General features: G+C 33.2%; 3 protein-coding genes across 4 annotated transcripts in view; all 3 read left to right on the plus strand.

Moving 5' to 3' along the window:
* Positions 1–4,311, plus strand: part of LOC140044159 (uncharacterized) — a 40,839-nt gene extending 36,528 nt beyond the window's left edge. Inside the window, exons 8-11 of the mRNA XM_072088637.1 lie at positions 332–442; positions 3,195–3,257; positions 3,987–3,996; positions 4,142–4,311. Of these exons, the coding sequence (XP_071944738.1) occupies positions 332–442; positions 3,195–3,257; positions 3,987–3,996; positions 4,142–4,311 (354 nt within the window). The remainder of the gene's footprint in view (positions 1–331; positions 443–3,194; positions 3,258–3,986; positions 3,997–4,141) is intronic.
* A 383-nt stretch (positions 4,312–4,694) lies between these two features.
* LOC140044160 (uncharacterized) lies at positions 4,695–12,532 on the plus strand. Its single transcript, XM_072088638.1, has 4 exons — positions 4,695–4,860; positions 5,216–5,284; positions 5,396–5,526; positions 12,434–12,532. Exons 1-4 carry the CDS (start codon positions 4,728–4,730, stop codon positions 12,530–12,532), a joined length of 432 nt encoding a protein of 143 aa, XP_071944739.1. The 5' UTR covers positions 4,695–4,727.
* Positions 12,533–14,453: 1,921 nt separating this feature from the next.
* On the plus strand, positions 14,454–21,929 carry LOC140045057 (uncharacterized). 2 transcript variants are annotated; one of them, XM_072089788.1, is made up of 6 exons: positions 14,454–14,598; positions 14,763–14,924; positions 15,690–15,977; positions 16,173–16,277; positions 16,522–16,732; positions 21,271–21,929. In XM_072089788.1, exons 1-6 carry the CDS (start codon positions 14,467–14,469, stop codon positions 21,525–21,527), a joined length of 1,155 nt encoding a protein of 384 aa, XP_071945889.1. In that variant the 5' UTR covers positions 14,454–14,466; the 3' UTR covers positions 21,528–21,929. The 2 variants fall into 2 exon arrangements, with proteins under 2 accessions (XP_071945889.1, XP_071945890.1); XM_072089789.1 differs by having other exon boundaries at positions 16,191–16,277.
* Positions 21,930–27,820: the final 5,891 nt, after the last annotated feature.

Here is a 27,820-nt window from a genome sequence, read left to right on the forward strand (position 1 = left end):
TTCACTTTGGGATATTTTTGTAAATTACAACTTTCATAAAAAAATATCATTAAAAAAAAGACAACATTGTATGTCTGAACATAGTATAAATATGCACATGGTATAAATATATAATTTGTAAAATGCATCAGAGGTCGTACATTTACAAAATAAAAAGAAAAAAAGGAATTTACATATTTATTTTTATACAGAGGTAAGTGAGTGCCACTAGCCTTAGTCAGTGTAACTCTATAAATGAGTTAGGAATAAAATTGTCATGTGACAGAATACCAATGTAACATTTTTTCTTTAATCAGTATTTTAAAACCTGATGATTATAATCTCTTTCCAGGATGGAAACACTCCACTACATGCACATCTGGCTCGTAGATATAAGGATCCTACATTAGAAATGGTGACCTGTCTCATAAATAAGGGGGCATCGGTGACATCACAAAATAAGGTAATATATATACAGACAATTTTCAGTAATACTGTATGGCAACAATCTTTCACCTACTCTAGTAAATTATTCTATTCTTTTTTTTTCTTTTTTTATATCTGGTTAATCATATAATTAATAATAATGATAATTATTATTAAATTGTGTGATTTTTGGTAGACCTATTTAAAAAACCATTCCTTCAAAGATGACAATATCTACTATCACAGCGATTTTAAACTGATAGGAAGATTGTGGGTTGTATAATTTATGCTGAGATTGGACCTATCGGATATTTTGACGACATGAAGTATATGGCAGTGGGTAGAGATAATGTGCCCGGCTTCATAAGTTATTTAATAAGGGCGTTTAATCCTATAACCTATGCTTCATTATTATACTCTGTAGCCATCTGTATTTCAATACTGATCTACACATGCGCACAGCTCGAATCTGAATTAAATGAAAGAAAGAATATTTTCCATAATTTGTTATCCAATGAACCATATTTTTTTTTAACTTTCCTAGATTTTGTCCCAATTCAATCTGTTTCATAAGTAAATGTTATTTTTTGAACAGATGTCAGGATTCTCAATGTGTAATTCAATCTAGAAATTGACATTGAAATCTAAATCATTCAGTTAAATAACTTATAAAGAGCAGACCTCCCAACTATGCTGATAATGGCGAAAGCAATTTTGAATATACTGATATTTCTAATCTCTATTAAGAATCTAAATAAGAAGAAAAAGAAAATATGCTAAATATTCGCACAACGTTAGTAATAAATTCATGTATTGTTTAATAATTAAAATATTTGTATTTTCCGCCATTTGGCATACCCATATTTACTATTATAAATACCAAAACCTTTACATTTTTAGTAGCGCCCTTTATGGTCTAATGTATTTTTCAAAATATTATAGCGCCCTGTATAGTTTGGACATGATTTCATAAAACCTCCCAATGTATCATTTGATTTGTTGAGAGGTGACAAACTTATAACAGCCGATTATATAAACTGAATAAAAATGTACCGTATTTTACTTTACTGTTAGTGTATTGTCAGTTATAGGCCTTTTGCTTATTTCATAAGACAATACACATTAAACAATGATTCGATAAAGATTGAAATGTTGAATCATGAATTCCCTAATATTATTGTTGTTGTTGTTGGTGCCTTTGCCGCACCCAACATTTCCAGAAAAAAGGTGACTATTTTTAGACAAAAATCACTCAAGCGTGACTTGTGTTTTTCACATGGTAATACATGAAATTTGATCACTAAAATGCTTTAAATGTTGCCATTTGGGTATGAAAACATAGGGTTTGCCACAAAAATTGTAATGAATGTACTATTAGTTTAGGATATGTGAAAACATGGGTTTTATATTTTATTTGCATTCAAGTGATTGTGTTGGAAAGAGATTAACATCGTTACCATTTTAAGATAGTTAAAACAAATTATTTTATAACATGTGAATTATGGAATTATTTTTAAGGATAAGATAAATACAGCGTCACACTTGACATTCTTCTTTCACAAAAAAAAATAATTTTTAACTTCATGATTGATTTTTGAAAGAATGCTTGTTTATACTAATAGCTATACAACTGTTAACGTAGTAAAACCTCCAGCTAATGTAGAAACACTAACAGCTTATGTAGTAAATAAAAAGTCAACACCAGCTAATGTAGAACGTCAACAACTAATGTAGTAACAAAAATTGCCTCACACTATCGCCAGCTAATATAGAAAATATATATTTTACAAACCTGTTTTTTTTATTTAGCTATCAGTCTATCCACTTTTGTAAACGACCAATTTTCTAAGACGACCATACATTGTAAGCAAACATTTCTCTTAAGAGAGCGCTTTTCATAATTGACTACCTCTTGTAAGGGATCACCTCCTCTCATAAAGGACTACTTCTTATAATCGAACACCTCTTGTAAACGACCACCTCTCTTAAAGAACACACCTCTCTTAAGTGACCACCTCTTTCAAGGGACCACAACCTCTCTCTTAAGGGACAACTTCAACCACCACAAAAGGTAGGTTCATGGTGATCCAAATATACAATTGTAGGGGTTTTCTGTCAAAACAATTGATTAACAGTGCACTTTTATTTATTTATCAAATCCAAACATTTAAAAGCTCACTCATATTATGGGATAAAGAGGCCTACTTCCCATTATGGGGATAGTGTAGCATGTGGTGAAAATTAAACACAGGAAAGCTCACTCATATTATGGGGTAAATAGGCCTACTTCCCATTATGGGGATAGTGTAGTATGTGGTGAAAATTAAACACAGGAAAGCTCACTCATATTATGGGATAAAGAGGCCTACTTCCCATTATGGGGATAGTGTAGTATGTGGTGAAAATTAAACACAGGAAAGCTCACTCATATTATGGGATAAAGAGGCCTACTTCCCATTATGGGGATAGTGTATTATGTGGTGAAAATTAAACACAGGAAAGCTCACTCATATTATGGGATAAAGAGGCCTACTTCCCATTATGGGGATAGTGTAGTATGTGGTGAAAATTAAACACAGGAGAGAATGCTATTCTTGCTTCTACATAATAAATAGATAAGTTGGTTTATCTGCCAGCAGTTTTTCTCATTGTTAGTATATTATTACTATTTACGTTTAGATTTATAGATCTTGCCTACTACAGAACAGAGGTAGTGTTTTGGATCTGGGTGTCTATCAATTAATATGTCTTTGTAAATAGCTTGTTTAAGTAAATATTTTTGTTTTTAGGAAGGAAAGACGCCTGAATCTATTGTAGAAACAAATATGTACATAACGAAAAAAGGAAAAAATGTGATTTTAAATTATTTTGACAGTAAGTAAAGTTTATAAATATAAATTATGCATTAATCTAAGATAGGTAAACACAGTGAAAAAGCTTTAGTGTGGTACAGGTGGTCATTTGAAATTATCAATGCTACTACTATAAATTTTACAAAATTGTACTACAGAAACAAACTGTAAGGTGAATATTTTTAAAGCTGGCAGACCTTATTTTTCTGGTTCATTACAAATGAATAAAACTAAATTCTCTGGATCAGCCCAATCAATAGCATAATTGATATGTATGTACATGGTTGCCACTATTTTATTATATTAATTGAGAGTTGGTTTAATATATTTGTATTAAAGATGTGTCCCCCTGAAAAAATAATTCTTAACAAAATGTTTGTTGAATATGCCATTTTAATGTAACATAATAGTTATCCACATTTGACCAAAAATTGGATCGGAGAAAAAACTTTAATTTAAAGCAAAAAATGTTCAAATTGGCTGCCAGTCAATGGGTTTTTGGTTGAATTTAACCATTTATTTTGTCAATTTATAAGTGAAAACATTATTTTTTTTTCATTTTTTTTCCTACGGAAGTGATTATCTTTATTAAAACTACAAAATAACATATTCAAAGTCTGATTTAATTAATCTTCATTTTTCATGTTTTTGGGGGACAATACATCTTTAATATTATTGTATTGCTGGTACTCGAACATAATTTAATATTCTTATTTCCCATGGTTCAAGTTTACCGGAGGTATTATTAAAGTTGACGATAACTCTTGTACTGTATATGGGATGACATTTATTTTACTGTTTAATAACAAAATACTGATAATATCAAGCATTTTTAAGGCTTACAGAGGCAGAATGAGATAACAATTTATTTTTTGTCATAATAGAATTGTTAGTTCCTGCAGAGATACGTGCCAGGGGTAAACAAGCTATTAAAATATATAAAGAAGAACTTAAAACGGGTAGCATGTCTGTTGTGAATTCAAGATGTATGTTTCTGGGAAAAGAAGGTGCTGGGAAGACTAGCTGTGTAAAGGCTATGGTTGGAGAAAGGTAAGAAGTAAAATGGTATATTGTTTATATTACGGTATCTTGCTGTGTATTAACCATCAACCATTTTAGTGATCATTTTAAGATTTTAGGCATTCATAGTTTAAGCCTCTTAATAATCAGAATGCTAAGAAATGCTTTGTGAATGGTAAGCGAAGGCATTCAGCTTTGGTAAGGGAATGTTTAATTTGAATTATTATACACTAAAGGTAACATTGCAGTATTTTAAATTATGATTCTTATTAAATAATAAAAACGTTAATTTTATTCACTTTAATTTACTTTTAATTAACTTACTATAGATGTTCTATTTATTTAAAATTTATCAGTTGTTTTATGATTGGAATGTATATTTAAATGCAGTCTCCTTTTATGATTTAGTCATTTTATACATACTTTGTATGTGTCTAAAACGTACAATAAATGTTTAACTTTACTATACAATGTTATAATAGATTCAATTCTGCAGAACAATCCACAGATGGAATCGTTACAACCACAGTTTTTCAAGCAAAGAAGGATTGTAGTCAATGGAAAAAGATAAAAGATGTAAATGGTGAGAAAAGCAACTGAAAATGTTAAATTTTAATTATTCATAATTTTGCTATAATTTTAACTTTAATTTATTTTTGGTAAAATAATACTAATATTTAAATAAAAACATTCTTAAATGTATAATATAATGCCATTTACACATTGGCTATACAACAAATAACAATTCAAAATTCATTTGGCTAAGTAACCATTACGTCTTGGTCTTACATTTTCAATGAGGTGATTGAAATCACCTCAGATACCAGGAATTGGAAAATTACTGTCAATGTTCAGAATATTGCTTATCATTGTATTCCTCTCATCCCATACAACACATTGGTTTCCTAATCTAATTGTCCATTTCTTGCTTTGTATAGGTATTGACCTATCAGAGCAAATTCGTTCACATGCTTTAGGAGAAAAGGTTGATAAAAGGTTACAAGAAGGTAGGTACAGACTAATAAAGCTTTTATAACATTTAAATCTGCATAAAAGATGTATAATGATATCGATCAGTAACACTGTTATATTGGTTTTGTTTCTGTAATTTTTTGTAGAAGGCAATGTTGGAACCTGGGCTAAATTTAAGAATGGTATGTATAAGATGGTAAGAAGAAAAGAAAAAGTGAGTGACATAACTAGTGTATGGGACTACGCTGGTCAACTAGACTACTATATAACGCACAGGGTATGTTTTCATTATTGTATTATAAATATCACATGTATTCTAAGAGTCATATTTAAAACAAATATTATTTTAATTGGGTTCAGAAATAATAAAATTTGAAGTTCTTAAATACTAATAGACCTTTTGTATTGATTAATTGTTGATTAAAATAAGAAGAACAGACTTTCCTTTTCTTTTTACATGATGTGTTCTTATGGTATTTTGCCAAGAACATTTTTAACAGGGTTATTTTATCAATGTGCAACTTTTTTTTTAGACTATGCTATGTTTTTGTTGGTTTTTCTAGTTCCATTGATCTTACATGTTTCAATTACTGATTTTTTTTTATCACAAGTTTTCATATAAAACACCACCAGGGGCTGATCCAGGGGAGGGGACCACAGGGCATTTGTACCTGTCAATATTGTCAACAGTAAAAAGAGAGGGCGGAGTGGAGTAGATGTGGGAATGAGAAGGTTAAATATATTATTTAAACATCGTCAGTAAACAAATTAAAACAACCTCAGAATACCATACCTCCACCAATTATACCAGGCCTTTCTTTCTTTCTCTTTTGTTCTTATTTCATGCAATAATGCGATGTTGAATAAAGATCAATAGGTGATCTACAATAAACAATGCTAAAATAAATACTTTACACATACTAATTCACAATCTAAATACAACAAATACTATTCCTGATCTAAAAAGGAAGAAGGTCGTAAGACTCAATAATAAATGCAAATCACTATCCAAATGAAAAAGTAAACAGAGAGGTATCACTTTTGAAATAATATCAACAATTAAATAAGTAGTATTACTGTGATGGTATTTAATGAAATTGTATTAAATCGTAATTTACACTTACAACATTTATATTGTTTGTTTCAATCTATGCATAAGTGTTTTTATGATTAAAATCAATGTATGCAGAGAAAATGTGATTTTAAAACTGTCCTAAAATCCCACTGAGCCGAATTCCACTCGTTCAAAACATCATCGGAAAACATATATCAATGAAATATACACTATATTTTAACACATAAAACAATGAATTGTACAAGTTAAACTTGAGAAGGAATTCTTTTTCGTTTAGAGTTGTACTTTTGTGGAATGGTCTTTCTGACTATGTTGTTTCAGCTAGTTCTTTAAATTTGTTCAAAAATAGACTAAATGAGGCTTGGATAAACCATCCATTAAAGTTCACACCGTTTGTACAATATGACATGATAACTGCGAGGGGCTTACAAGCAATATGCTTCGCCTCAATTTCCCTCTATTCATACGACTACAAGGGATTACAAGTAAACAAGTAAAAGTCATTGTAATCAAAAAAGCTTTGAATTTAACTGCAAAAAAACACAATTTCCAACCAAAAATTGTATATTTTTTAATACTTAAAGAACTTGAACCGATACTTGGATTTCAGTCATTTAAATTGCAAAATGATAAACATTAATTTTTTTTTTGGTTAACTGAAAGAAAAGTGAAATGATTAATAAATGACTAAACTTGACCTACACGCATGCACCAGTGACCTCCTGCGAGGTGAACAATGGTTGTGTAAATTCCATTTGATGTAGTACACGCACCCCTCTTGTAAGAATTACAACATGTATCAATGCAAGCTGAACGATGGTGGAAAAACATGCATCCCTCTCCCTGTTCCTGCCTGCATTAATGGTATCTGTTCCGATTTACAATCATATTGTTATGTATCACTCTGGCCTAGTCAATGACGACAATACGACAGGCTCATGTGTATACCAACAATGAAATTGCGCTATATTTAGACATTGACAGGGTTTGCTCACAAGTAGGTTAGACCTATTAGCCAATGTTTTTGAAATGATCATGACAACATAACATACATACATAGCAATACACATCATGTCAAGTTAGTTCCCACAACATAGGAACCACAGTCCTTGTAGGGGTCTGGTATCACAGTGTATAAGACATACATAGCAATACACATCATGTCAAGTTAGTTCCCACAACATAGGAACCACAGTCCTGGTAAGGGTCTGGTATCACAGTGTAAAAAACATACATAGCAATACACATCATGTTAAGTTAGTTCCCACAACATAGGAACCACAGTCCTGGTAAGGGTCTGGTATCACAGTGTAAAAAACATACATAGCAATACACATCATGTCAAGTTAGTTCCCACAACATAGGAACCACAGTCCTGGTAGGGGTCTGGTATCACAGTGTAAAAAACATACATAGCAATACACATCATGTTAAGTTAGTTCCCACAACATAGGAACCACAGTCCTGGTAAGGGTCTGGTATCACAGTGTATAAAACATACATAGCAATACACATCATGTCAAGTTAGTTCCCGCAACATAGGAACCACAGTCCTGGTAAGGGTCTGGTATTACAGTGTAAAAAACATACATAGCAATACACATCATGTCAAGTTAGTTCCTGCAACATAGGAACCACAGTCCTGGTAAGGGTCTGGTATCACAGTGTAAAAAACATACATAGTAATACACATCATGTCAAGTTAGTTCCAACAACATAGGAACCACAGTCCTGGTAGGGGTCTGGTATCACAGTGTATAAAACATACATAGCAATACACATGTCAAGTTAGTTCCCGCAACATAGGAACCACAGTCCTGGTAAGGGTCTGGTATCACAGTGTAAAAAACATACATAGCAATACACATGTCAAGTTAGTTCCCGCAACATAGGAACCACAGTCCTGGTAAGGGTCTGGTATTACAGTGTAAAAAACATACATAGCAATACACATGTCAAGTTAGTTCCCGCAACATAGGAACCACAGTCCTGGTAGGGGTCTGGTATCACAGTGTAAAAAACATACATAGCAATACACATCATGTCAAGTTAGTTCCCACAACATAGGAACCACAGTCCTGGTAGGGGTCTGGTATCACAGTGTAAAAAACATACATAGCAATACACATCATGTCAAGTTAGTTCCCACAACATAGGAACCACAGTCCTGGTAAGGGTCTGGTATCACAGTGTATAAAACATACATAGTAATACACATCATGTCAAGTTAGTTCCCACAACATAGGAATCACAGTCCTGGTAGGGGTCTGGTATCACAGTGTAAAAAACATACATAGCAATACACATCATGTCAAGTTAGTTCCCACAACATAGGAACCACAGTCCTGGTAAGGGTCTGGTATTACAGTGTATAAAACATACATAGCAATACACATCATGTCAAGTTAGTTCCCACAACATAGGAATCACAGTCCTGGTAGGGGTCTGGTATCACAGTGTAAAAAACATACATAGTAATACACATCATGTCAAGTTAGTTCCCGCAACATAGGAACCACAGTCCTGGTAGGGGTCTGGTATCACAGTGTAAAAAACATACATAGCAATACACATCATGTCAAGTTAGTTCCCACAACATAGGAACCACAGTCCTGGTAGGGGTCTGGTATCACAGTGTATAAAACATACATAGTAATACACATCATGTCAAGTTAGTTCCCGCAACATAGGAACCACAGTCCTGGTAGGGGTCTGGTATCACAGTGTATAAAACATACATAGTAATACACATGTCAAGTTAGTTCTCACAACATAGGAACCACAGTCCTGGTAGGGGTCTGGTATCACAGTGTATAAGACATACATAGCAATACACATCATGTCAAGTTAGTTCCCGCAACATAGGAACCACAGTCCTGGTAAGGGTCTGGTATCACAGTGTATAAGACATACATAGCAATACACATCATGTCAAGTTAGTTCCCGCAACATAGGAACCACAGTCCTGGTAGGGGTCTGGTATCACAGTGTAAAAAACATACATATCAATACACATCATGTCAAATTAGTTCCCACAACATAGGAACCACAGTCCTGGTAAGGGTCTGGTATCACAGTGTAAAAAACATACATAGTAATACACATGTCAAGTTAGTTTCCGCAACATAGGAACCACAGTCCTGGTAAGGGTCTGGTATCACAGTGTATAAAACATACATAGCAATACACATCATGTCATGTTAGTTCCCGCAACATGGGAACCACAGTCCTGGTAAGGGTCTGGTATCACAGTGTATAAAACATACATAGCAATACACATCATGTCAAGTTAGTTCCCGCAACATAGGAACCACAGTCCTGGTAGGGGTCTGGTATCACAGTGTAAAAAACATACATAGTAATACACATGTCAAGTTAGTTCCCGCAACATAGGAACCACAGTCCTGGTAGGGGTCTGGTATCACAGTGTAAAAAACATACATAGTAATACACATCATGTCAAGTTAGTTCCTGCAACATAGGAACCACAGTCCTGGTAGGGGTCTGGTATCACAGTGTAAAAAACATACATAGCAATACACATCATGTCAAGTTAGTTCTCACAACATAGGAACCACAGTCCTGGTAGGGGTCTTGTATCACAGTGTAAAAAACATACATAGTAATACACATCATGTCAAGTTAGTTCCTGCAACATAGGAACCACAGTCCTGGTAGGGGTCTGGTATCACAGTGTAAAAAACATACATAGCAATACACATCATGTCAAGTTAGTTCTCACAACATAGGAACCACAGTCCTGGTAGGGGTCTGGTATCACAGTGTAAAAAACATACATAGCAATACACATCATGTCAAGTTAGTTCTCACAACATAGGAACCACAGTCCTGGTAGGGGTCTTGTATCACAGTGTAAAAAACATACATAGTAATACACATCATGTCAAGTTAGTTCCTGCAACATAGGAACCACAGTCCTGGTAGGGGTCTGGTATCACAGTGTAAACAACATACATAGCAATACACATGTCAAGTTAGTTCCCGCAACATAGGAACCACAGTCCTGGTAAGGGTCTGGTATCACAGTGTAAAAAACATACATAGCAATACACATCATGTCAAGTTAGTTCCCACAACATAGGAACCACAGTCCTGGTAGGGGTCTGGTATCACAGTGTAAAAAACATACATAGCAATACACATCATGTCAAGTTAGTTCCCACAACATAGGAACCACAGTCCTGGTAGGGGTCTGTTATCACAGTGTATAAAACATACATAGTAATACACATGTCAAGTTAGTTCCCACAACATAGGAACCACAGTCCTGGTAGGGGTCTGGTATCACAGTGTATAAAACATACATAGCAATACACATCATGTCAAGTTAGTTCCTGCAACATAGTGGAGTGGAGTGGAGCTGTGGCTTGGTGGTTATGATGCTTGGCTACCAATCTAAGGGTCCTGGGTTCAAGTCCTGTCATATGTCAGGGTTTTTTTCTCATGACAATTTACAACTCCACTCCCAAAGACTTAATAATAAGTCTTTGTCTATGTAGAGCATCTTGTGTATATGTTTGTCTTATATGTTCTAGTGCAGTATATGGAGAGCCATCTCGATAGTGCTTTGCACTCATGGCAATCCTCAGGGTGCTGCACCGCTGTGTTGTCATGTATGTTTGCCTGAAAATTAAATAAAATAAAATAAAATAAAAAATAAAATAAAATAGGAACCACAGTCCTGGTAGGGGTCTGGTATTACAGTGTATAAAACATACATAGCAATACACATCATGTCAAGTTAGTTCCCGCAACATAGGAACCACAGTCCTGGTAAGGGTCTGGTATCACAGTGTAAAAAACATACATAGCAATACACATCATGTCAAGTTAGTTCCCACAACATAGGAACCACAGTCCTGGTAGGGGTCTGGTATCACAGTGTAAAAAACATACATAGCAATACACATCATGTCAAGTTAGTTCCCGCAACATAGGAACCACAGTCCTGGTAAGGGTCTGGTATCACAGTGTAAAAAACATACATAGCAATACACATCATGTCAAGTTAGTTCCCACAACATAGGAACCACAGTCCTGGTAGGGGTCTGGTATCACAGTGTAAAAAACATACATAGCAATACACATCGTGTCAAGTTAGTTCCCGCAACATAGGAACCACAGTCCTGGTAGGGGTCTGGTATCACAGTGTAAAAAACATACATAGCAATACACATGTCAAGTTAGTTCCTGCAACATAGGAACCACAGTCCTAGTAAGGGTCTGGTATTACAGTGTATAAAACATACATAGCAATACACATCATGTCAAGTTAGTTCCTGCAACATAGGAACCACAGTCCTGGTAGGGGTCTGGTATCACAGTGTAAACAACATACATAGCAATACACATGTCAAGTTAGTTCCCACAACATAGGAACCACAGTCCTGGTAGGGGTCTGGTATCACAGTGTAAAAAACATACATAGTAATACACATGTCAAGTTAGTTCCCACAACATAGGAACCACAGTCCTGGTAGGGGTCTGGTATCACAGTGTAAAAAACATACATAGCAATACACATGTCAAGTTAGTTCCTGCAACATAGGAACCACAGTCCTGGTAAGGGTCTGGTATCACAGTGTAAAAAACATACATAGCAATACACATCATGTCAACTTAGTTCCTGCAACATAGGAACCACAGTCCTGGTAAGGGTCTGGTATCACAGTGTATAAAACATACATAGCAATACACATCATGTCAAGTTAGTTCCCGCAACATAGGAACCACAGTCCTGGTAGGGGTCTGGTATCACAATGTAAAAATGGTGAAAGTTTATTTTACAGTCTGCATTAATCTGCATGTTTGACTTGATGAGGCATGAACAAAAGTGCTCAGAACAAAAGTGCTCAGAACAAAAGCAGAGCAAAATAGATAAATAAATGACTATTTATTTGCGCCCTAGATTGCTTCATAAAAATGATAAAAAGAAGAGCTATTTTATCACCTTGATGAAACAGTACAGTATGTAGTGTGCAAATAGAATGTTGAAGTTTTTACTTGAGTCATTAAACTTTATCTATATACAATATTGTAATATTATATTTTAATTAACCATGAAAACATAATCCTTGTTAATTTCCAGTTTTTCCTGACAAATACAGTATCATACTGTGTTGCTTTCAATGTCATGGACAACTTGGATGAGCCAGCTAAACCACGGTATTCAAAAATAGTAGGTTAAACTTTAGTACTTTAGACAATCTTGTGAACTACAAATGCTATGATTTAATAATGTAATTTAATTTCAATATTAGTTTAAAAATATATTGTCATTGTCATTTTAGGGTCAGCTAGGAATGACTAATTTGGACATGAATTTCTTCTGGATAAGGTCCATTTATGAACATACTGTGTCACAACATGGTTCAGGAAACACTATTTCAATTGATGGCAAGAACATAGAGTCACCTCCCATCTGTTTGGTTGCAACTCATGTGGACAAATTATCAGGGACAGCATCAGAAAAAGAGGAGGAGGTAAATACTATATAAATATGTAGACATATGCTTAGTTGCATGTATAGTTACCCATGTTCCATTTTTACTGTAACTGAGTGAAACTGAAAAGTTTTAAACGTGTCACACGTGTGGTATGGGTAACGGCGACCAGTCGCGATTGGTTTGTATATACTGGTTCCTATACAACTATGACTTGCGTTGTGCGTGTAGTAAGGTAAATTAATAGGCTCTTTAGAATTAATATTTTGCCTACAAAAGGGTTGACTGTATTTAACAACCCATCAGTACAATTAGAACAAAAAAGCAGTTTGAGGTCGAATGTACATGTTTATATACAATCAAATATTTGTCATTTTGAATTACAGTATGAATCAAATAAAACAGCCTGTAACAGTTATGGAAGATTGTATACATTAGGTTGTGACATATTGTCTTGTAAACCACGGATCATGATGATCACTGAGATCACGCAGATTGATCTCGCTGATCATGTGAGTATTCTCAGTGGATATATCATTGTCAACACTTAGCTTGAAAATATGCCTGGAGGCGCAAACAAAATCCAAGATGGCGACAAAAATCCAAAATGACCATTTGATTTAAATTGTATTTATAATGCCTATTAAATGCTCTTTCCGAAAATTTTTGATTGGGTATGTCATCTTCAGAATGTATTTTGTAATTTAACATATGACTTCTAAGTCCAAGATGGCCGTCAAAATTCAAAATCGCTTCAAATTGATCTAAATTGTATTTATAAAAAATGTCCATTTTAAACTTGTTTGTTTTTTTTAATTTACCACTCATTGAATACAAAGTAAAAATATTAAATGAAATATACTATATAGATAATACAGTATATCAGCGTGATCAGTAATCATTGTGATGAGTTATCAGCGATAACAGCAATATGAATGTATTTATTAATTGAAGGTTATGAAGATGTACAAGAAAATGTTTGATAAAATGGAAGGAATGCCATATGCTCACCATGTAGATCGTGAAATGTACATGGTTGATAACACCATGAAATCACCTGAAGGTATTACAAAACTTAAGCGAAACGTTGGTAGATACATGAAGGAAATGGTGAGAGAAGTTCCAGTAAAGTGGGTTAATTTACAGGAAAGTTTGCAAAGAATTGGTGAAACAAAATTGTGTATTACGTTTGAGGAGGTAAAGTTTTGATTGTGGATTCCAATGTAATTATATAATAATATTATTTATTGTTACTTTGTTTTATTCCTACAGACACTAGTAATATTTATAGTCCTGGCGGCGTATTTTTTTTTCAGGACGAATGTGGGCAGAAATCATAAATAATTCATATACTAATAATAATTCTATAAAGAATTGCAAGATAGCTGATCTACTTCCTAAATATACTAAACCTAACCCTCTAAATAATCTCTCTCAACTATTAAAAAAACAATAACATAATAAGCCACGCCCATTTATGTAAATTGCCCACGTTCGTCCTGAAAAAAAAAATTACGCGTCCTGGCCTATCATTGAATTTTCCATTAGATTTTCTCCAGGCTCTACAAGTAATGTACTGAGTTAAGTTATTTATTTAAATTAAATTCTGTATTAGGTTTCCAGGCTTGGCACTAAATGTGAAATATCCAAAGAGAGTCTCGTCACTGCCATAGAGTATATGAATGACATTGGGATCATTTTGCATTCGAGTTCTAACAAAAAACTGAAGAACACTGTGATAACAGATCTTCAAATGATGATTCAAATGGTGACAAAAGTGATCACAGTAGTTAAACCGTCTATTAAAGTGGTAGGTAGATAATGTATTTTATTATGATATTAAATTGTCAAAAATGTGGATGTATAGGTGATGTTAATAATCTGTTCTTAGTAACTTGATGTGAAACAGTATAATTGTATTGATCATGTGACTGTACTGTATAAAGTAAGAATAAACTGTTTTTTTAAATATAGAAGCAAATAAGGGTGCTGTGGAAAAGGCTTGATGAGGAAGGAATACTGGAGGAAAGACTGCTACGGTATTTATGGAAACATGAATTAGAGGAAGATCCACATCGCTTTGAAATCTTTACTGAAGTGATGAAGACATTTGGTTTGCTCTTTGAGAAATCAGAGGTAAGTTAAAAATCTTATTTTAGATTGGCTGTCACTTAAATTAGCTTAAATGTTATACTTGTAATATTTTATTTTACAACACTTTTTCTTTTTATTTTTTTATTTTATTTCATCTTCTTCCAACAGCGACCAAAGTCGCCCATAACAGGATTGAATCAATAAATATAATTTATATAGATAATTAATTAAACAACACAATTAGCTAAAATTACAGGTATTTCAATACCAAAGCAAATTATCATAAAGAAAGTAATTAAATAGATGTAATAGCAACAGTAATGTTACAACGAAAACAATAAATAGTATCACAAAAAATATCAATAAACAGATTACAATAGCAAATAGAATTAAATAATCTAGGAAGACGACAGATCCAACAATCCCTAGTTACATTAACCCTTCCCTATGGAACAAAAAATAACCCAGGATTTCTTAATCTATAAACAGGAACGGAAAGTTTAAAGTAAGAAATGAAGTTACCATCAACAACAGAGTTCATACATTTATACAAGAAAATTAAATCAAATATATTCCTTCTATCTTTAAGTAAAGTTAACTCAGGATTTTGACCAAATTTACGGAAATAAAATCTACAAAACTTATTTTGAACACGTTGTAACTTAATAGACTGAGAAGAAGAAATTGAATTAAAAATAACAGAGCAAAACTCAAGATTAGACGGAACTAAAGATTTATACATAATAATCAATGCCTTACTATCATTGATATGTCTGCAAATTGTAGAAACTTTGCTTACATCTGCAGGTAACTGAAGGTAACCAGGTATTCTTGGTTCCATCTCGAATGAAAACCAAGAAAGAGAGTCTTAAAGTTGAAATGGACAAGAAAAATATGGTATCGATCTATCTTACACCTACTGACTTTCTTCCCAATGCTGTATACAATACATTGATTGTTGCATTTCTTGATTTGATGGAGGTCAAAGGTAGACCTGGTGAACCAGTTGTGTTTCAAAATCGCAGTGAATTTGACTTTTGGGATCATGGAGTCAATCTAGGCACAGTGAAAATTGAAAACAAGCATGCATTAAAGGTTTGGAAATTAATTTATTTATTTAATGTTTCAAAATAAATATATTTAAAGGAAAAATTGTAGAAATCTATATATCAAGTGATCTTGTGGTGGTTGCCACTTTATGGTATTAAAATGTTTATGATTAAATGTGACTGACAAAAAGTAAAATTCCATTGGTACTGTTTTGCATTTATTGTTTAACTAATTTTACAGAAAAACTTTTCTCATCAGCTTGAAATATGTCATCTGATTGAAGTTGATAACAATGCTACAGAGGTAGGCCCAAAAAAGGAGCCGCAGCTAAGCTTCTGCATAGAGGTAAGAAAGGATATGATTTTTAATAGTTTCAGCCACTTCAACTGTTTTTAATCAATTTTTTTAGCTCTTGCTCACACAAATCCATTGAAAACATTTTAGTGGTGGGATTTCCCCCATAATTATGGCCAGTTTCACCAGAAATTTTAAATATGTAATCATACCCCTGGGTAAGGATGATTTGTCATTCTGTGTAATAATAAAAACAAATGTTTATGATCTTCATTTTTTTAAATTTGTTTTGTAGGTGTTGAAGTATCTAAAACATCAACTAGAAACCGTGCTTGTCACTAGTGAAGAAGTTGGCTACAATCTATGTGTGTTGTGTACTGCTTGTTATCCAGCAGAGAAGCCTCATTTACATGATCTCAAACGATGCTTGGAACAAGGTATCAATGGTGTTAAATGTGGCAATAAACTCATGAATACCACTCGTTTAAAGCACCTATTTTTAGAAGGTTAGTTAAAAGTATATATATATATATATAAACACAACAGGCATAGAAATAAATTCCAAACCGCCCGGTGATACACGGAAAATTATTTAATTAATTTTTGAAACGATAAAGATGAGGAAATCTGGGAGAATGAGAAAAAGTCGCCCCAACCGAAACTCGAACTCGGACCGTCTGCTTGATATGCAGTTGCTCTAACCATTAGACCACTGAGGCTTTCATGGTATTGTTTTTTAACTCGATCGGACAACGACCCTTTAACATTCTCGGCGTGGTACGGTTGGAACACAACTAGTCCTCAGTTGTACGCACGCGCACCAGAGATATATATATATTTTTCATTATTATTTCATTTCCAAAAACACAATCAATAGGCCACCAGGTTCTCAACATTTATCATTGTTTGAATAACAAAAATTATGAAGGAGTTTGATAATTAATTATTTAAAACCTACTGTAATAGCAATTTATTTATTCGGTATGTAAAACAAAACGACAGTGAAGGACTGAAATGAATTGTATTACAAATAAATAAAAATTAGTTAAAATTGCTATAAAAATAGAAACATCTTATTAAAATTAGATATCGTACCATAACATTATAAAACATACATGAATAAAAAACCTTAAAACATTCACTTATTACATATCTAAAAAAGAGCTAGTGGTGCCTATTAATTAAATCCACCATGGTGGGAACTGGAGACGACCTAAGTCTGCTGGTTTTACAATGAGGTACTTCTAGAAAGCGGTTGAATCTGAGAGACCGAGCTGGCTTATGAAGAGGGGGAAGTATTTCTCTAAACAGCTCGGATTTTAATAAGCCTTCCCCGAAAGACAACACCAGTTTGTTTCTTCTCTCAACAAGAGTAGGTAAACCAGTACCAAACAATGCATGATCATAGCACAAATAGTTGTTACCTAGCATGATTCGCAATGCTCTCTTTTGTACCTTTTCAATAGACTTGGACATATCCTTAGTGATAGCGCCATGCCAAACATGGACATGATGATGTCATATCACTACCATATTTAAGCATATCACCACCATACTTATCACCACCATACAGTATTGGGCCCTTCACACGTTTTTTTTTCAAACTAACAGAGCTTTAAACAAAAATGAAAAAAAAAACAAAACAATCAAGCAACATATCATAAAAATCATGAGTAGTTACACGACAGATTTAATAATCCTACATTTTTCCATTTTAGGTTATATGCATGCATATTATTATTTTCAAAAGCAATATATTTTTCTATTTCTATATTTCCTTTAACAATTTGACGTTTTTAAATTTCTACGTTTTTTAGATTTAATTTAAGGTCACAAACTACATTAATGTAACAATAAATACTATATGGTCTTATTGAGATAACTTCTTTCACCTTTAAATGGTTTAAAATGTGAAAAATAAGGCGATTCTAATAATTTGAGGGGCCCGCTATAAACCCAACATGCAGATTGATATTTATGTTTTTTTCTGTAATTCCCCCACTTTTCGATCGATCGTGAGGACAAAACAAGTAGAAGACTTTTCAACGAAAATACTGCGGTTTCCCCCAATTTGTATCAACAGAGTCTGTCAAAAACATAAAGATAATTAATGCAGCAACTATACAACGTCAGACTAGGCCTATAGCTCACGTACGATGTTGGTACGTTACCGATGTTTACCAGCTAGACATACAAAACTAAGCCTAGCTAGGCTAGGCCTAAACCCCCTAAATACGGCCAACGACAGGACATTCACCGCGATCTACTTAGGTAGTGCATTGTTTCTCTCTTTTTATCATAATTTACCATAAAAAACGTACATTTAAGACAAGGAATGACCTGGTTTAATGTTTTTAAAGTAATATATATATACATTATTTTTACAAAACGTCACAAATTGTAGTGAATGGGTCTTTTATTTATTCAATTTCAATTTCCAGGTATACAGACAACAACATTAACAAACGAAGTGTGGATGGAGTACCCTGTGGATTGCCAACAGTGCAAGCACTATCAAAGTGGCTCTCCAATACTCCAAACCACATACATAAATCACATAAAAATTGAAGACACACATAAACTTTAAAATATATAAAATACAGATCAAAAGATTATAAAAATGAAAACTACAATATGACATAAATAGCAAAAATTCAAAACAAAAAAGGCAAAAACAAATTGAGCAATCAACAATTATAAGAAACTAGATGCTACGCTCGCTTCTAGTTCGTGCCCACAGATGGTTCTCGAATACATAGTAATTTTAGCGTTAAAAAAACTGGCGACTTCAAATGTACGTACCGCAGGACAATAATACATTTCGTTTACAGGAACGAATAAATAGACACTGTGATTTATGTACTCAACTAAAATTAGCACCCTGGGAATTACTTCCGAAAAAGAAACTTGTCACAAAATAAGAAACAAACTGAATTTGTGTTTTGTATGTAACATTAGGGTTGAGGGATGGGGAAGAGGATGGGTGCAAAGACGAACAATTTTTAAATATATTCTTTATCGATTTAGTAACGAAATATGAATTGGTTTCATGTTTACCACTAAACACAGTAAAACATTGCGATGTAATACTTTGTTGAAACTATCACCGTCCTAGTCGATTGAAATAGTACATTACATGTAACGATACATCACTAATACAATGTTTATATTTTGTTGTAGTTACATTATTAATTAATACAAACGTTCAGAAGGAACTCTCAGTAATAAAGTAAACACCTCTATTCGGGGCAAATCGTAAATTCGCTTTAATCGTCAATAAATAATTATCTAACTCAACTTAATTAGTAGGCCTAATGGTCAATTGTTTCTTAGAGCAAATTCATACTTAAGTTGTTTCCTAACCACCAAAGTTGTTCTGCGTTTAGGGCATGTGATCCTTCGTACTGTAGGCCTGTCCTCTACTGGATTTACAACGCTACCCATGCCAGTGAGGGGAGGGTGGTGGTGTTGGTGGTGGTTTAGCTGCAATAATAAAGTTGATTGTACATAATAGACGGCGACTGGAAAGGCTAGCTGATTATGCGTTAAAAAATAAGATTCCACAGATTGGAAAAAAATGTATCGAATTTCTGTTATGACTGTACTTGTCTTTACGACGCCTGAGGGAATAGACACTTGTGGAAAAGAGATTGGAATGTTCCATTTATCGCAGATCAAAACATTTGTATAAACGTATATTAAATCTATCAAAATAGTATTTTTTAAAGAAAATCGGCCTGTCTTCAACATTATGATGCTGTACTCGAGCTGTTCAACCGGTTTTCAGCTATTAAAAACAGTTATCGTAGGAGGAGATAGGAAAATGCGAAGCATCCTCGCATTATGGTCTGCGGGTATTTTTCAAGTTGGACATCCATTAGACAGTGCATACCACGACCACGAAACACCCTCATTTGGGGCAAATCGTTGAACCTAAATTCGTTTTAATTGTCAATAACTAATTATTTAACTCAATTTAATTAGTAAACATGGTTACATCAGATGGTTAAAATCAGTACCGAAAGTACGAACCAACTTTATATACCATCGAGTAAAAATTCCAGAAATAAACCGCGATTTATCTAATTTTGCCCTTACGTAAATTTATATATAGATAATTGTAATTACACAAAGAAATGCACAATTTAAAGTTCAGTAATAGTTGAATGAAGAGAATTTTTAAATTGGCTGAAGCTAAATAATAATCGGTCTTTGATGGGGTCAGGGATATTTTGCCAAATACGTGGAAACTGATTGAATAATGAGAATTTTAGACAATTGGTTCTTGCAAATTTGTGTTTAAAAATAACTTTTTCAGGGTGTCTAGGGTTAAAATCAATATAATTGTGAATTTCAAAATCAATATGACCATAAAAACACTTAACTACAAAATAATACTGAGATACTTTAATCTCTGGTCAATCGAAGGCAACTTTAACCTAAGTAATCGCTCCTCGTAACCACCAGGAACACATAACTTGGTGACTCAACGAAGGGATTTATTAATAGCAGTGGGTCTTCTGAAATGTTACAGTTGAATATAAATCTTTTAGCTATCACAATTAGTGTATTTAATCGAAACTCATGTTACATTTTCACATACCAAAACATATATTGGTCCATTGGGTCTGAGAGCTCCAAATTAAAAAATTATATGTTCCTCTAGTCGTCTATGGTCACGTTCGGGATTTTGGATTTACTTTTGATTTATTGTTTTTTTAACCAAATTTTGTTTCTTCTTCTTGGACGCACCATTTGACATAAGTTCACAAAAACTCCTTTCTCTTTACTCACTAGTCAGTATTTGTTAAACATATTTTATAGCATGCTATATTAAAAATCTAGTTAGTAATTCATTTTCATAAAATTCTAATAGCCACTATTTTTTCAAACTTATTACTTAATCACTGGCAGATATGAATATAGTATGTACATACTACAGTCAGAGATGTATTAGTTTAACTTAAGACTGTTTTTACTTTTTTTAATAACCCCTTGTGGTAGTGTCTTGATTTATGACAAATATATAATGTTCCTTTCATAGGGCCATCAAATGTAGATCCATCAAATGTAGATCCATCGAATGTAGATCCATTGATTGTAGATCCACCGAATGTAGATCCACCGAATGTAGATCCACCGAATGTAGATCCACCGAATGTAGATCCATCGAATGTAGATCCACCGAATGTAGATCCACCGAATTTAGATCCACCGAATGTAGATTCACCGAATCTAGATCCACCGAATGTAGATCCACCGGTTGCTGCCCTGGTTACAAGGCCATTTATATCAGGTTAGTTGATTGCAAATTTTGCTTAGTTCTAAGCAATCTGTATAGGATTGCAATAAAGAGGACAATGACAGAAAATGAAGAAAACAATCTTACATATTTTTTTATGTAAGGTTACCGTTTAATTATCGGATTTTTTAACGTTGAATGAAATATACAGAAAATTCCACAAAAGTTTTTCGACACCACATGATCAAGAAATTTGCTTATACTGGACAGATATTTCATAGGTGCAAATACAGCACTGAGAATCAGAAGAATTAATTGTGTGTGTTTTGTGTTCATGGCTTGTATAATAGGTTGTGCCAGAGTAAGCATCAATTTAAACTCTGGGCAAACAAACAAAAGCCAGCATTTGCTATTAAAGGTTTTCTCATTAATTACCTACCAGTACCCTAATTTCATAAATGTTGTATTATATAAGATAATAACTTGATTTTTTTTTTTACTGGTTATCTAGTTAAATCACTGATTTATTTTCAATTTTGTGCATGGTGTGATGATTGTCTACCATGTGTCTTCTATGCATCATTTATGATGTGGATTTTAAACTTGAACAATCAATTTACATTTTGTTTGGCCAATTACAATAGTATGGTCACGAAGATTATAAGTTGACTGGGAAGAATGTTATAATGATTTAAAAGATTTTCTGTTTTGTTCACCTTTAAACTTTTTATGTTTTTGATTAAACTACTGTTTGGAACTACATCAAGAAACCTGAAGGATAGATATATTATGTGAAGTTAAATGTAATATAAAATTGGTAATACATAAGGATAACAACTAAGGAGGTTCTGTATTTATCACTTTCAACTACCATGTCTGTGTTTTGGGGATATTAATTATTCCCTATGCAGCAATATAAATTGTGATCTGATTTCTGGAAAGTTATGGTGTTTTAAGAATTTATATTTATACATACAGACATATTCAAACAATGATTATCAACAACTATGATAATTATGCTATTTATCCTAAATTTATATCATAATTTTGGAAACTTCTCTTCAACGATTTAGATTTAGATTGTCAGAGGACAATTTCAAACAGTTGATTGCAGACTTTGCAATGGTTTGATGATCGTGGTCTTCTTAAAAGGCTACAAGTTCTATGCATAGAAATAGTAGATGATTGATATATAAACAATGAGCTGTAATAATACCAACAATAATAAAATTATTAAGGAATACTTTACATACCTGTCCTAATACAGCTTATGAGCTTTGATGAAACTATTGGGGAATACTTTACATACCTGTCATAATACAGCTTATGAGCTTTGATGAAACTATTGGGGAATACTTTACATACCTGTCATAATACAGCTTATGAGCTTTGATGAAACTATTAGGGAATACTTTACATACCTGTCCTAATACAGCTTGTAAGCTTTGATAAAACTATTGGGGAATACTTTACATACATGTCCTAATACTGTACAGCTTATGAATTTTCTTTCTGATTAAAATGAATATCATGACAAAAAGTTTAACAAACACACTTTTTTTGCCGAACCATATCTCTATGTTTCTTTATCTACCCACTAGACTAGACTACTTATTGTACAATAGATAGCATCTGATGGATCATGTAGATATGGAAGGCAACAAACAACTGACATACACCATTTTAAATCTCTATGTTTTTGTAGCCTCTTTATCTACCCACTAGACTAGACTCATTAATGTGCAATAGATAGCATGTGATGGATCATGTAGATATGGAAGGCAACAAACAACTGACATACACCATTTGAAATCTCTATGTTTTTGTAGCCTCTTTATCTACCCACTAGACTAGACTCATTGTACAATAGATAGCATGTGATGGATCATAATAATGGAAGGCAACAAACAACTGACATAGACCATTTTAAATGTCTATGTTTTTGTAGCCTCTTTATCTACCCACTAGACTAGACTCATTAATGTACAATAGATAGCATGTGGTGGATCAAGTAGATATGGAAGGCAACAAACAACTGACATACACCATTTTAAATCTCTATGTTTTAGTAGCCTCTTTATCTTCTCGCACTAGATAATAATAATAATAATAATAATTTATTGGAAACTTCACTTTTACAACAGTGGCACACTTTTACCGTCTTCAACCCAATACGAGAGAGCTAGATTTTTCATAATTATTTTTGTATTGGAAGCCCAGTTGGCATCAAAGTTATCATTACCATTTCGATTATCAGAAAAAAATATCATGTGTACCACAATTATCAATGATATTTCAAACACACAATGGAATTTTAAATGATAGATCATTAAAGTTCTGTCAATTTAACTAGTGTTTTCAGTAATATCCTAGGCCAACGTTCATCTTCCATTCTATTTACATTTTGAATATATGAGATTTTTGTCCACCCAAGTTCCCCATAAAGAGTAGCACAAGGGGTATTCCTAGAGGCCTTAAGGATAAACCTTGCCATTTGTAATTGTAGTCTTTCAATTCTTTCACAATAACTTTTGCTACCAACCCAAATAGTACTACCATAATTTATTGATGGAAGTGCAATTGTTCGCCAGAGGATATCACCATAATATACTCTATTAAAATTGTTTAAATTACCAATTATGGCTTTTGTATAGCCTATGAGTCGGTTACATTTTTGTATAATATATTCTACATTGCTATGGTCATTTGCACCTCTTGATATCATTACACCTAGATATTTATACGTTTCACACTCAGTTATCGACTGGTCTCCTAATTTCCATAACTTTTGTTTATCTATTTTCTTACCTACAACAAGTACATTTGATTTAGTTGGGTTAAATTGCATTTTCCAATCAATGGCAAATTTTGCAGTTAGCTGTAACATGTGAGTCATTTGTTGCTCATTTTCAGCTAATAGCACAATATCATCTGCCCAGAAAAGGGCTCCTTGCCATACGTTATTAATATGAACTCCTATATCATTTAATTTTAAAATTTTTGTGAGCTCATTGATAAATATACAAAACAGAATAGGAGATAGCACACATCCCTGTCTAACTCCTTGTTCAATTGAAAATTCATTAGTTACAGTATCCCCAAATTTTACTTTCCCTTTGACATTTTTGCATAATTTTATCAATAATTCTCCACAAACGCCCTCTTATTCCTATATTCCATATGGCTTTCAGGAGCCCATCTCTCCAAACGGAATCAAATGCCTTTCGGAAGTCCAGGAAAGCTAGATAGGTGTTTTTTCCTTCTTTTTTTCTTAAAGCAGTTATACTTTTGATTACAAAAATATGGTCCTCACACCTATGATCTTTCCTGAAACTACCCTGGACTTCCGTCAATTCATTATCACTTTCCAAATAGTTTGATCCATTCATAACAATTACTCTATTAAATATTTTTGATACACAAGATGTAAGAGAGATTCCACGATAATTGTTCAAATCTCTCTTATCACCATGTTTAAAGATTGGAATAATTAAACTTAAATTCCAGTCTTCTGGTGGATGTTCAAAAAGGATGATTCTATTAAATAAATCTAACAGAGATTTTACCATAATATGACCACCATTTTTTTAAAGTTCATTAGTAATGTTATCTTTCCCTGGAGATTTACATTTTTTTTGCAAATACTTAATACATATTTTGTACTTTCAATATCAATAGAAATATCACATAGAGGATCTGTAGCATCATCCTCATCTCTGAACAAGACTTGTTTCTAATGTTTTGTATACAGTTCTCAGTCATGTATACATTATTATTGAATGTATTATTTTTAGAATTACTTAGTGATTCCCAATAGTTTCTTAATGTTTCGGCTTTTTCTTCAACACTAGTAACAACTTGTTCCGACCCTGGAACCTTAAAACAATCAGTATTTTGTTTGTTAAACTTTGACCCTCTAATTGTTTGCCAGAATTGCTTACAATTTTTACCTTCTTTGTTTGCAATAACAATTGATTTATCTACCCTCATTTCTAATATCTTAATATCAAATTCTTAGCAAACAACCGCTTTTATTGGTAATTCTGCCAAAGGAAGTCACATGTTGCAGCATCTTTGTCTTTTCTTTTAACATAATTTCTATTTGCATCCTATTCTTTAAAATCTCTTTCTAAATAGGTAGTATATTCACTAAAATCTTCACCAAACTTAATATTCTTACTACACCTATTATCTTTGTTTTTCGAGTTACTTATATTTAATTTAAGTAGTAACATATATTATAATATTTTGTTGTTTTGTTATACAATACATTTTCATTGTAGATTCTGTCAGATTTACAATTGTTTTTTTGTATTAATATAAGGATGAGATATAACACAGGATCACAGTTTTAACACTTACCCAAATTAAACAAGCATTATAAATAATGTATTTCTAAAAATCATCATGTCTCAAGTTCAGCAAATTCTAAATGGAATTTAAACAAAAATCATGAAAGATGTCGTGGTGGCTAGGTGTGGTAGTTAGAGATCAGTCGGACACAATCATATGAAGGCAGCATTGATTTCCATCAGTATTTCATTTATTCATATTCACATTCATATTCACTGGCATTTATCACATATAAACTACAATCGGATTCACATTCATATTCACTGGCATTTATCACATAAACTACAATCAGCCATCTCTTGGAAAAAACCCCTATAAATACAACAGACAAACATACATAATAATAATCCACATTGCTAACCATTGTTACACTCATTATGTTATCTTTAGTACAATACATACACATAGCATCAGTATTACATTATTATCAATTATATATAACAATTGATAACCACATCTATACCTGGATTAAACTATGTTAATTTTGGAGGTGCATACCCATCTTTACTCAGCCTCCATTCCATTCAGCCAAATCTATTAATAAACATGTAAAACCAGGTTCTTAACAGCATACTATTCACAACTACATATGACCACAACATTGGTCGCCATATCTGGGGCGGATCCAGACATTTTTGAGAGGGGGGTCCGCCGATAAAAAGGGCACATCAGGTATTGAGTATTTGAGTCACAGCCCCCCCCCCCCCCCCCCATGGTGGGGGTTGTGGCGAAGCGAATTTTGTCACAGGACACACTTAGATGGCCGGAAATGGCACTGACGCACGCAAAATCCATGATAAATGGCACCTTTCTAGTTCGCCGGAAATGACACTTTATTAGCAGGGATAACGATGCAAAATTAAAAGTTGTTATTTTTCAACCAATTTAAACATTATCTGTTGGTATTTTGTTTCAATATTCCAATAAAGAAAGAATTACGAAAATCTGACTTGTAGTTTTCGAAATATAGGGTCTAAAATATTGCCGAAAATGATCGTTTTTAGCCACGAACGTTAACAAATTGCGCCATTTTTCGCTAAAATAATTACATATAATCACGTTTTATAGTAATTTCTTTTATATATCAACATTGGAAATATCAATAAAATATGTTATTAAATGTTTATAAAATATATAGAGTTGTTTATTTAACGGAATTCGTACAAATTCATTGCTGCTCTAAATTTGTGTAGTACCGTTCAGTACAGAGAGATCACGTGACTTCTTGGTACACGCGAGAGAAAACATTCCGCTGTGGGTGATTCGCGTCCACCAATCAAATAGCCAGAATCCAAAATCATTCAACCGTGAGCTCTGCCGATCGTCGCGGGAAAGCTCAGCTTTGATTGGCTTACGATGACATCATATCACAAAATGGTGGTTTTGTAGTTGAGCCTCACGTAATTTTCACAAATATTGTTTCAAAAATGAAATAAATGAAGCTTCTTTATGGTATGTGTGATTTTTCTTTAAAAAATTTGAATAATAAAGGCTTCATATCGAGAAAAAAACATTTTTTTTGGCACTTATAATAAATATTTCTCAGAGAAAAAAGCACATGGCTTGTAGAACTATATTATCTTGGCGTAGGAAGTAAACAATCTACCGCGTATGGTTGTACGCGCTAGATAGTACGATATTTTAACTACATTTTTTACATGTTTGGTTGGATGTAATGGAAATGAAAAATAGTTGATCTGATGGAATGATATGTAAATAAACAAATAAACAAAAGAATTATGTTTACAGTTCAATTATTTTCAGAATAATAATACATAAAAATGTGTTTACCAATGGACAAATAATCGCGTCAATGACATATCGCGCAGGGTAACGTACGCGGAGTTGAATCGTAAAAAGTTTACATGTGCCCTCTGTAGTATGTGAAACGATCTATTTTTAGAAGTTTAAGTAGAGATCATCACGCGTCACCACCTCTCACGATGCTCTTTGATCGGCCGCCGTAACTTAACATCGCGCTCATTGTGATAAATTTCTG

The sequence above is a fragment of the Antedon mediterranea genome, chromosome 3, assembly GCF_964355755.1.
Source record: "Antedon mediterranea chromosome 3, ecAntMedi1.1, whole genome shotgun sequence".
In the NCBI taxonomy this organism is placed as follows: Eukaryota; Metazoa; Echinodermata; class Crinoidea; order Comatulida; family Antedonidae; genus Antedon; species Antedon mediterranea.

Coding starts and splice junctions, on each gene's coding strand:
- LOC140044160 (XM_072088638.1), top strand. CDS start 4,728: ATGTTTAACTTTACTATACAATGTTATAATAGATTCAATTCTGCAGAA. Junction 4,861..5,215: donor AAAGATAAAAGATGTAAATG/GTGAGAAAAGCA, acceptor TGCTTTGTATAG/GTATTGACCTATCAGAGCAA. Junction 5,285..5,395: donor TGATAAAAGGTTACAAGAAG/GTAGGTACAGAC, acceptor AATTTTTTGTAG/AAGGCAATGTTGGAACCTGG.
- LOC140045057 (XM_072089788.1), top strand. CDS start 14,467: ATGAATGACATTGGGATCATTTTGCATTCGAGTTCTAACAAAAAACTG. Junction 14,925..15,689: donor TGCTCTTTGAGAAATCAGAG/GTAAGTTAAAAA, acceptor TTACATCTGCAG/GTAACTGAAGGTAACCAGGT. Junction 16,733..21,270: donor AAAGCACCTATTTTTAGAAG/GTTAGTTAAAAG, acceptor TTCCTTTCATAG/GGCCATCAAATGTAGATCCA.